Below are 13,292 nucleotides of genomic sequence, written 5' to 3'. Positions count from 1 at the left end.
CTGGTATAAGAACAGACACATAGACCAATGGAACAGAATAGAGAACTCAGAAATATGACCACCCACCTTCAACTATCTGATCTTCAACAAACCTGACAAAAACAAGCAATGGGGAAAGGACTCCCTATTCAATAAATTGTGCTGGGATAACTGGCTAGTCATATGCAGATGATTGAAACTGGACCCCATCTTTACATCATAAAGAAAAATTAACTCAAGATGGATTAAAGACTCAAATGTAAAACCCAAAACTATAAAAACCCTGGAAGACAACATAGGCAATACCATTTAGGACATAAGCATGGGAAAAGATTTCATAATAAAGATGCCAAAAGAAATTGCAACAAAAGCAAAAATTGACAAATGGGATCTAATTAAACTAAAGAGCTCTTATGCAGCAAAAGAAACTATCAACAGAGTAAACAGACAACCTAGAGAATGGGAGAAAATTTTTGCAAACTATGCATCTGAATGAGGTCTAATATCCAGCATCTATAAGGAACTTAAACAAATTTACAAGAAAAAAAACTCATTAAAAAGTGGGCAAAGGTACCCTGAAACTTAAAGTATAATAATAATAAATAAATAAATAAAAAAGTGGGCAAAGAACATGAACAGACACCTCTTAAAAGAAGACATACATGTGGCCAACAATCATATGAGAAAAAGCTCAACATCATTGATCATTAGAGAAATGCAAATTAAAACCACAATGAGATACCATCTCACACCAGTCAGAATGGCTACTATAAAAAGTAAAAAAAAAACAGATGCCGGAGAGGTAGTGGAGAAAAAGGAATGCTTTTACACTGTTGGTGGGAGTGTAAATTAGTTCAACCATCGTGGAAGACAGTGTGGTGATTCCTCAAAAACCTCAAGACAGAACTATCATTCAACCCAGTAATCTCATTACTGGATATATACCCAAAGGAATATAAGTCATTGTTATAAACATACATGCACATGTATGTTCACTGCAGCACTATTCACAATAACAAAAACATGGAATCAACCCAAATGCCCATCAATTATAGACTGGATAAAGAAAATGTGGTACATATACACCATGGAATACTATGCAGCCATAAAAAAGAATGAGATCATGTTTTTGCAACGACGTGGATGGAGCTAGGGGCCATTATTCTTAGTAAACTAATGCAGGAACAGAAGACCAAATACAGCATGTTCTCACTTATAAGTGGGAGCTAAATTACGAGAACACACGGACATATAGCGGGAAACAACACACACTGGGGCCTATCAGAGGGCAGAAGGTGGTAGGAGGGAGAGAAGTAGGAAAAATAACTATTGGATACTAGGCTTAATACCTGGGTGATGAAATAATCTATACAACCAACCCCCGTTCAACGCATTTACCTATGTAACAAACCTGCACATCCTGCACATGTACCCCTGAAACTAGAAGTTAAAAATAAATAAATAAAATAATGGGCCAGCCTCAGTGGCTCACACCTGTAATCCCAGGATTTTGGGGGGCCAAAGCAGGCAGATCACTTGAGACCAGGAGTTGGACACCAGCCTGGCCAACATGGTAAAACCCCATCTCTACTAAAAATACAAAAATTAGCTAGGCGTTGTGGTGTGTGCCTGTAATCCCAGCTACTAGGAAGGGGGCTGAAGGAGCATAATTGCTTGAACCTACGAGGTGGAGGTTGCAGTGAGCTAAGGTTGTACCACTGCATTCCAGCCTGGACAACAGAATGAGACTCCATCTCAAATAATAATAATAATAATAATAATAGGTTATAACATAATATTTGCAAGCCTCATGGTAACCTCAAATTGAAAAACAACAGATACACCAAAAAAAACCCAATAAATTTAAAAAAACATAAACCAGAGAAAAATTACCTTCACTATAAGGAACATAGGAAGGAAGGAAAGAAGAAGAAGGAAGAGAAGACCACAAAACAACCAGAAAACAAAAACCCTAATGGCAGGAGTAACCCCTTACCTATCGATAATAACATTGAATGTAATGGGACTAAACACTCCAATAAAAAGACATAGGGTTGCCGAATGGATAAAAACAAGATCCAGTGATATTTAGACTACAAAAAATACACTTTACCTATAAAGAGACAGACTAAAAATAAAAGGATGGAAAAATATATCCCATGCAAATAGAAACCAAAAAAGAGAAGGAGTAACTATACTTACATCAGACAAAATAGATTTCAAGACAAAAACAATGAAAAGAGAAAAAAATTATATAATGATCAAGCGGTTAATTCAGTGAGAGAATATAGCAGTTGTAAATATATGTGCACCCAATACTGAAGCACTCAGATATATAAAGAAAATATTATTAGAGCTAAGGAGAGAGATAGACCTCAATACAATAATAGCTGGAGACTTCAACACCCCATTTTCAGCATTGGATAGATCATCCAGTCAGAAAATCAACAAAGTAACCTTGGACTTCATCTTCACCATAGGCCAAATGGACCTAATAGATATTTACAGAACATTTCAACTAATGACTGCAGAATATGCATTCTTCTCTTCAGCACATGGACCATTCTCAAGGATAGACCATATATTTGATCACAAAACTACTCTTAAAATATTCAGAAAAATTGAAATAATATCAAGTATCATCTCTGATGACAATGGCATAAAACTAGAAATCAATAACGAGGGATTTTGGAAACTGTACAAATACATGGAAATCAAGTAATATGCTCCTGAATGACCAGTGGATCAATGAAGAAATTAAGAAGGAAATGTAAACATTTCTTAAAACAAATGAATATGAAAATAAAACATACCAAAACCTATGGAATATATGAAAACAGTACTTAAAAGAAAGTTGATAGCTACAAATGCCTATATCAGACAAGTAGATAAGTTTCAAATAAACAACCTAAAATGTATCTCAAAGAACCAGAAAAGGAAGAGCCAAAAAACTCCAAAATTAGTAGAAGAAACTAATTAATAATGATTGAATCAGAAATAAATGAAATTTAAATGAAGAAAATAATAATATCAATAAAACAAAAAGTTAGTTTTTTGAAAAGATAAAGAAAATTGATAAAACTTTAGCCAGATTAAGAAAAAAAAGACAGAATACCCAAATAAATAAAATTAAATCTGAAGACATTATAACAAATACTGCAGAAAATTAGTGGATCATTGAGGTTACTATGAGCAACTATATGCCAATAAATTGGAAAACCTGGAAGAAATGGATAAACTCTTACACCCATACAATCTACCAAGATTGAACCATAAAGAAAGCCAAAACTTGAACAGATCAATATCAAATAACAAGATCAAAGTCATGATAAAATGTCTTCTGGCAAAGAAAAGCCTGGAAACTGATGGCTTCACTGCTGAATTCTACCAAACATATTGGTAGAATTTAAAAAAGAACTAATACCAATCCTACCTGAACTATTTTAAAAAAGGAGGAAGGAATACTTCCAAACTCATTCTATGAGGCCAGTATTGCCCTGATATCAAAACCATACAAAGATACATCAAAAAAAGAAAACTACAGGCCAATATCCCTGATGAACATTGATACAAAAATCCTCATTGAAATCCTAGCAAACTGAATTCAACAACACATGAAAAGGATCATGCATCATGACCAAGAGGGATTTATCCCAGGGATGCAAGGATGGTTTAACATAAGCAAATCAATCAATGTGATACATCATACCAACAGAATGAAGGACAAAAATCATATGCTCATTTCAATTAATACTGAAGAAGCATTTGATACAATTCAACATCCCTTCATGATAAAAAAAAATGCAAAAAAACTGAGTATAGAAGGAACATACATCAACACAACAAAAGCCATATACAACAGCCCACAGCTAGTATCATGCTGAATTGGGAAAAACTGAAAGCCTTTCCTCTAAGATCTGGAAAAAGACAAGGATGCCCACTTTCATCACTGTTATTCAACATGGAAATGGAAGTCCTAGCTAGAGCAATCATAGAAGAGAAGGAAATAAAGGGCATTCAAATTGAAAAGGAAGAAGTCAATTTATACTTGTTTGCAGATGATATAATCTTATATTTGGAAAAACCTACAGACTCTACCAGAAAACTGTTAAAACTAATAAACTCAGCAAAGTTGCAGATAAAAAATCAACATAAAAAATCAGTGGCATTTCTATATTCCAGCAGCAATCTGAAAAAGAAATCATGAAAATAATCCCATTTATAATAGCTACAAATAAAAGGAATTCACTTAACCAAAAAAAGTGAAAGATCTCTACAATGAAAACAGTAAAATATTGATGAAAGAAACTGAAGAGGACACAATACAATGGAAAAATATTCCATGATCAGGGATTAGAAAAATTAATATTATTAAAATGTGCATACTACCCAAAGCAATCTACAGATTCAATGCAATCTTTATCAAAATACCAATGACATTCTTCACAGAACTAGAAAACACAATCCTAAAATTTATATGAAACTATGAAAGACCCAGAATAGCCAAAGCTATCCTAAGCAAAAAGAACAAAACTGGAGGAATCACATTACCAGACTTCAATTTATACTACAAAGTGACAGTAAACAGCACGGTACTGGCATAAAAACAGACACATAAACCCATGGAACAGAATAGAGAACCCAGAAACAAATTCATACACATGCATTGGGTTCATTTTTGATAAAGGTGCCAAGAACAGACATTATGGAAAGGATAGTCTCTTGAATAAATGGTGCTGGGAAAACTGGATATCAATATATGGAAGAATGAAATTAGACCTCCATCTCTTACCATATACAAAAATCAAATCAAAATGGATTAAAGACATAAATTTAAGACTTCGAACTGTGAAAATACTAAACAAAAACATTAGGGAAACTCTCTAAGTCATTGGACTGGTAAAGATTTCTTGAATAATACCCCACAAGCACAAGCAACTAAGCAAAAATGGACAAAGGGGATCACATCAAGTTAAAAAAAAAATTCTGCACTGCAGAGGAAGCAATCAAAAAAGTGAAGAGAAAACCCACAGAATGAGAGAAAATATTTGCCAACTATCCATCTGACAGGGGGTTAATAACCAAAAGATATAAGGAGCTCAAACAACTCTATGAGAAAAAAAATCTAATAATTCAATTTGGAAATGGGCAAAAGATATGAATAAACATTTCTCAAAAGAAGACATACAGATAGCAAATAGATATGTGAAAAGGTGCTCAACATCACTGATCATCAGAGATATGCAAAACAAAACTGCAATGAGATAGCACTCACCTCAGTTAATATTGACTTTTTTGGATAAATTCAAAAGGCCATAATAAATACTGGCAAGGATGCGGAGAAAAGGGAACTGTCATATACTGTTGGTGGAAATGTAAATTAGTATAATCATTGTGGAGAACAGTTTGGAGGTTCCTCAAAAAATTAAAAATAGAACAACCATATGACCCAGCAATCACACTGCTAGGTATATACTCAAAAGAAAGGAAATCAGTATATACAGGAGATATCTGCCCTCCCATATTTATTGCAGCACTATTCATAATAGCTAAGATTTGGAAGCAACCTACAAGTCTATCAATAGATGAATGAATAAAGAAAATGTGGCACATATACACAGTGGAGTACTATTCCGTACTCTAAAAAGTACAAATAAAATTCTGTCATTTGTGACAACATGGATAAAACTGGAGGTCTTTATATTAAGTAAAATAAGCTAAGTACAGAATGACAAACTTCACATGTTCTCACTTATTTGTGGGAGCTAAATATTAAATATTAAAACAAATGAACTGATGGAGATAGAAAATACAATGATGGACAGCAGAGGCTGTGAAGGGTAGTAGGGGAGGAGGGAAGTAATAATGGTTAATGAGTACAAAATATCTAGTTAGAATGAATAAGATCTAGTATTTGACAGAACAATATGATGACTACATCAACAATAATTTATTACATATTTTATAATAACCAAAACAGTATAAGTGGAATGTTTCTAACATAAAGGATAAATTCTTGAGGTAACAGCCCAAAAAATAAAAAATTGAAAGGATGACTATTGCTGTACTTCTCTTCCAGAACCTCCTCTCCTCTGCTCCTGAGAGCATTCTTCTCATTGATATTGGTAAATTCTCCTGTTCCCAAGAATTTCTATAATATCCCCCATTACTCTAATGGGGAGGTGCTCCTAGAGTTTCACAAGGAACATGATGGCAAGGTTTTCCAATGAGTGAAGCAACATGACATTGATTTCTCTTGCTTTCTCAGTAGATACAAAATAAATACCAGGCAAAACTGTTCACTTGTGGGTAGCCTGCATGTACACACACACACACATACACACACACATGTACACTCATACATACACACACATAAAGATTTTAACTTCAGAGGAAATTTCTAGTTGCTATTGAGTTTTTCAAAACTGTTGCATGAGACATCTTCACTTTTTAGCATTTTCATATAAAGTTGGGAAATTTATTTTAACCCAAACAATTTTTTACCTAATTCTCCTTCTTGCTATCACTTTAATCATCCTAAGGGTACTAGAACACATGACAAAGTCACACAGAAACATTATTTCTCCACTTCAATGCATTAGAAGAAATTTAACAATGAGTCTAGGATCTAGTTATATTAAGGAATCCGGTGGAAGAGGGAATCACTTATAAAATAATTATGTTATTTGGATAGATAATTAATTAAAAAACAAATTCTAGGTCGGGTGCTGTGGCTCACGCTTGTAATCCCAGCACTCTGGGAGGCCGAGGTGGGCGGATCACCTGAGGTCAGTAGTTCAAGACCAGCCTGACCAACATGGAGAAACCCTGTCTCTACTAAAAATACAAAATTAGCTGGGTGTGGTGGCACATGCCTGTAATCCCAGCCACTTGGGAGGCTGATGCAGGAGAGGTTGTAGTGAGCCAAGATTGCACCATTGCACTACAGCCTGGGCAACAAAAGCAAAAATCCATCTCAAAAAAAAAAAAAAAAAATTCCAAGACTTCCACTAACTAAAAACTTCCTAAGTAGAAAAATGAATATGACAGAATTCCATTTAACTTTATTTGTATATCCCCTAGAGCAGTGGTTCTGAAACTTTGTGCCTCAGAATCACCCAGGAGACCCACCTCCAGAGTGTCTGTCAGTAGTTCTGGGTGGGGACTACAAATTTGTGTTTTTAAGAAGTTTCCAGGTGATGCAGCTCCTGCTGGTCCAGGAACCACTTTGGGAATCCCTGCCCTCAAGTACACAGTACAATGCTAGGCACAGAGCAGCTACTCATACATTCTGAACCAAATTGAATTATTTGAACCATAGTTATGGCAAGATAAGATTTGACTCATATAGATTCTTAGGCCAGGATTAGCCAAGTTTGTGATTAGTAAAGTGGTTTTAAAAGGGTTTTCCTATGTTATAGACATAGTTTATAATCTTAAGATCTGCCTCGTCACGCCTTTCCAGGATATTCTAATTGAGTTGGTGATAAGCTAGTATAAGTATGGTCCTGGGATTTTTCTTCTAGAAACTTCTCTTCTGACTTGCAATCTGATGTGACTCAAGGTCACAGATTACCAGACCATCCAATTATTTAGCAGCAGAGTTGTCTTGCTATACCCTTCACCCCGCTAAGAGTCTTTACCTTTGCTGACCCCAAGAGAAGAGAATTTATACTGTAAGACTGACCGTCCTACAGAACTGATAATTCTCTATCAATGGGCAAAGGCAGCCCTATCCTTAATTTCAACTCCTTTTGATATAGAAGGGATCACTCTCAGCATCCACATGCTGGAAAATATTATTGGCATTATTCATGAAACAACAGCCAGGACAGTGACCACAGGAGTTCTGTGCATAATGACCTGCTTAGTGGGTACCCTTAAAAGATTTACTACATCAAGTTTTTATTAAGGCGCCTCTTCCAGGCTATTGTTCTTTTCATAAGCATCACAATGGTTTCTCAAGCAGTTTTAATGTGGAAATGTGAAAATGTCAAGCATTTCTCCCCCACTCACCACTCCTCTCTTTCTTTTCCCAGGTTGTGATGAATAACTTAAGCCCAGCCTGGAAATCATTCAAAGTATCCGTAAATTCTCTATGCAGCGGAGACCCAGACCGCCGGATAAAGGTCAGAAATCTGTGTCCAAGAAATGGGATTTTTTAAAAAAAGTATTTAATCTTCCTATTTCTTTTCAAAATAATATTGACAAACCCCAAATTTTCTTTACACTGTACTGAACCCTCTCATCTTTTAGCATCTTGATGGAAGAAACAAGGGCTATTTCTTCTTCTAGAGCCATTGAAGCTTATGTGAAAGCCCAAAATCAATTCCAATTGTGTTATATCAAGAGGCAAAACCCATGTCTTTTGAAAGACAAAACCATGGCAATAAATTCAGGTTATAAATGAGAGTTATTAAAATGAAAATAGTGTCATATCAATTATCTACTCTTATATAACAGAATAATGCAAAATTTAGTAGCTTAGAACTAGAATCATTTATTTAGCTTATGATTCTGAGTACTGACAAGTTGGGATGAACTAATCTAGGTGATTCTTCTGTTGATCTTGCCTGGACTTTCTCAGGCATTTGTGGTCAGCTACCCAAGAGGAGGGTGGTTCTGCTTCTGGAGGTTGGCTGGCTGTGGTCTGGAATGAGAGGAGGGGTGGGGCCATATGGCTCTCATCATCCCCAGGCCAGCTTGGACTAACACACACAGTGAACTCAGGGTTCTAAGAATGCAAGAACAGAACCCCATAAGACCTCTTTAGGGCCTAGGCTCAGAACTCACACAGGTCACTTCCTCCACAGTCTAGGTCAAAGCAAGTCACATGGTCATTACAGATTTAAAAGGTAAGGAGATAGACTACATCTCTTGGTGGAAGAAGCTCCAAAGTATTGTGGCCACTTTTTCGATCTATCACAAAGGCTTTCTGAGCACCTTGGGAATGTAAAAGTTGGAAGAAAATATGCATTCAAAGTCACCAAAGGAAGACAGTAGGCTGAATGCCAGAAGCAGATTTCAGGAGATGTTTTTATAGGCCATGCTCTGGCCTTTCCTCTACCTTGAAAGTCTAGACGTTCCTTGTTGTCAATGGCCCGGAGGTGATTCAACCAATTAAGGATAACTAAGCAAATTTACTGGAGACTGGTGCCTATAAACTAAAAGGCCAATTGATTAATGTTCAGTGAAAAACACAACCATCAAGCAGTAATATCAGCTTCACCAGGGCATTTTCTTGTGGGCAAACCACAGAGAAGACAATCATCAGAAGGTTGCTGTGATTGCCTGAAATCAGAACTGGGTAACTGAGACAGTTCATGGCTTCAGACTCTGAAAACCAGGAGTGCCCACCTCCACTGTCCATCAGGCAGACTAAACATTCATGTTGACTTTTCAGGACAACTAATCCCCTGGAAAGTGTTAGCTGGGTAGTTGGACACTGATGATGTTTGCCTTAGTAGCTTTACATTTTCCTCACTACTTTTGCCCCACAAACCTTCTGACAGATAAAATTTTTTGATTCATCGATATGATCTGTCAGGTTAGAATCCCATCTGATTGGTTAATCCCAAGCTCTTTAAGGTGGCTTTATATGTCTTTGCTTAAACCCATTCTGTATGAGCTTTGCAGTTGAACTCTTAGCAGACATGTTCACTTCCATGTTCTTGAGGAGCAACTCAGAGTTGCACCTGGTATCTCTGTAAGAACTGAGATATTTCAAGCCTCAACCCCACTGGAAACCTTCAAGCCAAAATCAGGATTCCTGGCTATTTGGTCCTTCATGTGGAAGCTCCTATGCAGAATGGCCAAGAGCTGTGACTTCAGGCATAGGATGGCAATTATCACTTACACTTTGAGTAGCACCCTCCTATTCCCAGGGAGGTAAATGACCCTCTTTGGCCAGAAATAAAATAATACCTCCTTCAGCCATATATCAACTTTTTATGAGGAGTCATTAAACTTTTTATGAGGAGGATAAAAGGAGAGGGTCATCTGTAATGGAATAAATAAAAATGCAGAAAAGGAACACTTGGTGGCTTTCTGAGTGCTCTGCTGCCTGTAGAGAAATAAGTGGGAGGTAAGGAAATAGATGATTGATTGATAGATGATAGAGGAGAGAAAGAAAGAATGTGAGAAGGAAGAATAGAGGAAAAGAAGGAAAAAAAGAAGAAACGAAAGAAAAAGGAAGGAAGGGAGGGGGGAGAGAAGGATCAGGGTTTCTCCACACGTGCACTATTGACGTTTGGATTTTCCTGTGGGGAGCTGTCCTGTGCCTGTAGGATCCTTAACAGCAACCCTAGCTACTAGATGCCAGTAGTATTTCACCCCCGTCACATACACACTCACACACCCTGCTGCCTGTGTCAGTCTGAAAATCAAAAGTGTATTCAGACATTGCCAAATGTTCTCTAGAGTATAAAATCACTTCCAGTTAAGAACCACTGGTATAGTACATCAAACTTATTATACATTAGAGTCACCTGGGAGCCTTGTTAAACTCCTCAAGAACCTATGAAAATGTTTTAATTTCTTTCAAAATCAGAAGAAGAGAATGAACATGTAAGATTAACTAAAATATTCTAATTTTTTTTCTTGCATCAGAAAGCAACGAACTTTTTAGGGTCCATGAAAATCTGCTGTGTTAAAAGGGGCCCATGAAGGCAAAAGTCCCAATGAAAGTCACACTGTGTTCCTATCCCAAACATCTTGTCATCTCATCAGAAAATACTTCAGTATGTATTGCTAACATTGCTAACAGATAATAAATCTTTCCATTAATAAAACTATAAAACATTATTCTTACGAATGCTAACTATACTTCCTTAATGCCACCAAATATTCTGCTATTGTTTATGTCTGCCAGAGTCTCTCATTTATTAAACAATTGTTTCTATTTGTTTAAGTGAAGATTTAAACAAGGTCTAAGCACTGTATTTGACTGAGATGTCTCTGAAGCCTCCTTTAATCAGTTCGTTCTCGCTCCCCTTTTTCTTCCCCCTGTAATTTACTTAGTGAAGAAACCAGGCTGGTTTGTCCCATAGCATTTCTCACATTCTGTGTTTCCTATAAATGCATATTTAGAACTTGATCAGATTTCAGGGTCTGTTTTCTGGCAAGAATGCCCCAGTATTATTAAGAATTTGTGGATTTTTTTATATATTTCAGTGTTTCCATCTATTTCAGTTATTATAATTCCTTTGAAATCTTAAGTTGTCCCATATTTGGCCAATAAAAGCTTCTTCAAGTTGGCTCTTGAATTCTTTTGATATAAACTTAGTAACGTCCTTGCTTAATAACGTCCTTGCTTTCTGGAATGAATTTTTGACCTAAATCAACTTTGAAATTTTACAATTCTTTTTCTTCATTACATATATATTTCTATGGATGCAGAGCCATATTTTAATGTCTCTCAAAATCATTCCTCTCCATAGTATAGGTTTCCATGGACCTATAGCCCATGGAACAGTCAGGTTCATTTGTTTCATTTTGTTTTCAATTTTTAGATATTTTTTCAAATTTAATTTTGCCTTATAATTATATTAAATGTTTACATGGTTCCAAAGTCAAAACTGCAAAACAGGGCATATTCAGAAAAGATTAACTTCCATTCCTGTCTCTTCTACCTTTTACCTTCATTTTGTAGCATATTTTGTATGCTATGTTTTGTAGCATATTTTAATACCTGGTACAGCTAGCCATACCCACTTCTGTATTCCTTGCTTTCTTAAGGGTTTTCCTGGATATTTTACCTGTTTTTTTCATTGAGCTTTATAAACAACTTATCTAATACCAGAAAAAAACCCAAAACTTGATAATATTTTTTTGAGATTGCATTTAACTTGTGAATTAGGCAGAATTTTCTCTTTATAATATTGAATCTTCCTATCCTAGAATATGGCATGTCTTTTCATTCATTCAAGTCTCCTTTTGTGTTTTGCAGGAGTGCTTAATATTTTTTCTCTTATTTTCTATGTACCTCTTAGAACCTCTATTGTTTGCATAAATGAAGGTCATTGAATTTTTTCTTAAACTAATATTTGTTCTCTTATTGTTTATAGTAATTTTCCCATTAACTTTTTTTCTTTTTCTCTTTTCTTTCTTTCTGTTTTTTGTTTTGTTTTGTTTTGTTTTGTTTTGTTTTGTTTTGTTTTGTTTTGAGATGGACTCTTGCTCTGTTGCCCAGGCTGGAGTGCAGTGGCGCAATCTAGGCTCACTACAACCTCTGCCTCCCAGGTTCAAGTGATTTCCCTGCCTTGGCCTCCTGAGTAGCTATGATTACAGGCGTGTGCCACCACACCCAGCTAATATTTATATTTTTAGTAGAGACGGGGTTTCACCATGTTGGCCAGGCTGGTCTCAAACACCTGACCTCAAGTGATCTGCCCACCATGGCCTCCCAAAGTGCTGGGATTATAGGTGCCCAGCATGTTTTTTTCCAAATATATAATCATACTACTTGAAAATGGAGATAGTTTTTATCCTTACCCCTTTTTTTCTTCTAATACCCTCAATGTGATAGATGGCAGTGGAGGTAGAGGGCCTCCTTGTCTTATTCATGAACATAGTAGAAAATTCTATAGTGTTTCCCCATTAATTCTGGCAGAGATTAATTTTTCTGTAGAGACAGAGTCTTGCTATGTTGCCCAGGCTGGTCTCAAACTCCTGGGCTCAAGCAGTCCTCTCCCTCAGCCTTCTAAAGTGCTGGGATTACATGCGTGAGCCAATGCACCTGGCTGGGATTCATTTTTTAATGTAACTCTAAAGGTATCAGACACTCAGTGCTTTCTCAGCCATGTCTACTGAGCCTTAAATACCTATGATATTCAATACAATTAAATACCTTAAATATTCAGATCATATTTTTACTAGTTATGGTAACCCAAGAGATAACACCACAACATGCTAAAATGTCTTCTGAACTGCATAAAGGCATTACACTACTACTTTCTATGGCATCCTTGACATGCCATATTCTAGGATAGACGCAATATATATTATTTCTAAAGCATATTAGAGTTTATAAGGCCCTTATAAAAATCATAATTTCATTTACTTCTAACCACATTGTGAGGTAGGTTCCATTATCTTCATTTTACAGATGAGGAAACTGAGACTCAAAAACCCATGTTGTTAAACATCAAATTCAATGTCGTTTTAATCAGATTGCACTGCCTCTATTTTATTGTATTATACTTATTAGAAAATAAATCATCCTGATAAGCATATTTCTTGACCTTTTCAACCAGAATGATTTATTTACCATTATGCTAATATTTAACAGAAGATTTGTCTATATGTAACATTTC

General features: G+C 35.9%; 2 protein-coding genes across 6 annotated transcripts in view; one reads left to right on the top strand and one right to left on the bottom strand.

The window, feature by feature from the left end:
* The window catches only part of LOC101152959 (bcl-2-like protein 12), a 465,085-nt gene that overhangs the window by 313,963 nt on the left and 137,830 nt on the right, over positions 1-13,292 (bottom strand). The window lies entirely within an intron of this gene.
* Positions 1-13,292, top strand: part of CPNE4 (copine 4) — a 747,750-nt gene that overhangs the window by 603,730 nt on the left and 130,728 nt on the right. For all 5 annotated transcript variants that reach the window (XM_055383286.2, XM_004036316.5, XM_055383287.2 and 2 more), the window contains one exon: positions 8,019-8,108. In XM_055383286.2, coding sequence (XP_055239261.2) covers positions 8,019-8,108 — 90 coding nt within the window. The remainder of the gene's footprint in view (positions 1-8,018; positions 8,109-13,292) is intronic.

This window comes from Gorilla gorilla, chromosome 2, assembly GCF_029281585.2.
Source record: "Gorilla gorilla gorilla isolate KB3781 chromosome 2, NHGRI_mGorGor1-v2.1_pri, whole genome shotgun sequence".
NCBI lineage: Eukaryota > Metazoa > Chordata > Mammalia > Primates > Hominidae > Gorilla > Gorilla gorilla.
Note: the sequence above shows the minus strand (reverse complement) of the source record. Positions and strands in the feature narration are given on the sequence as shown.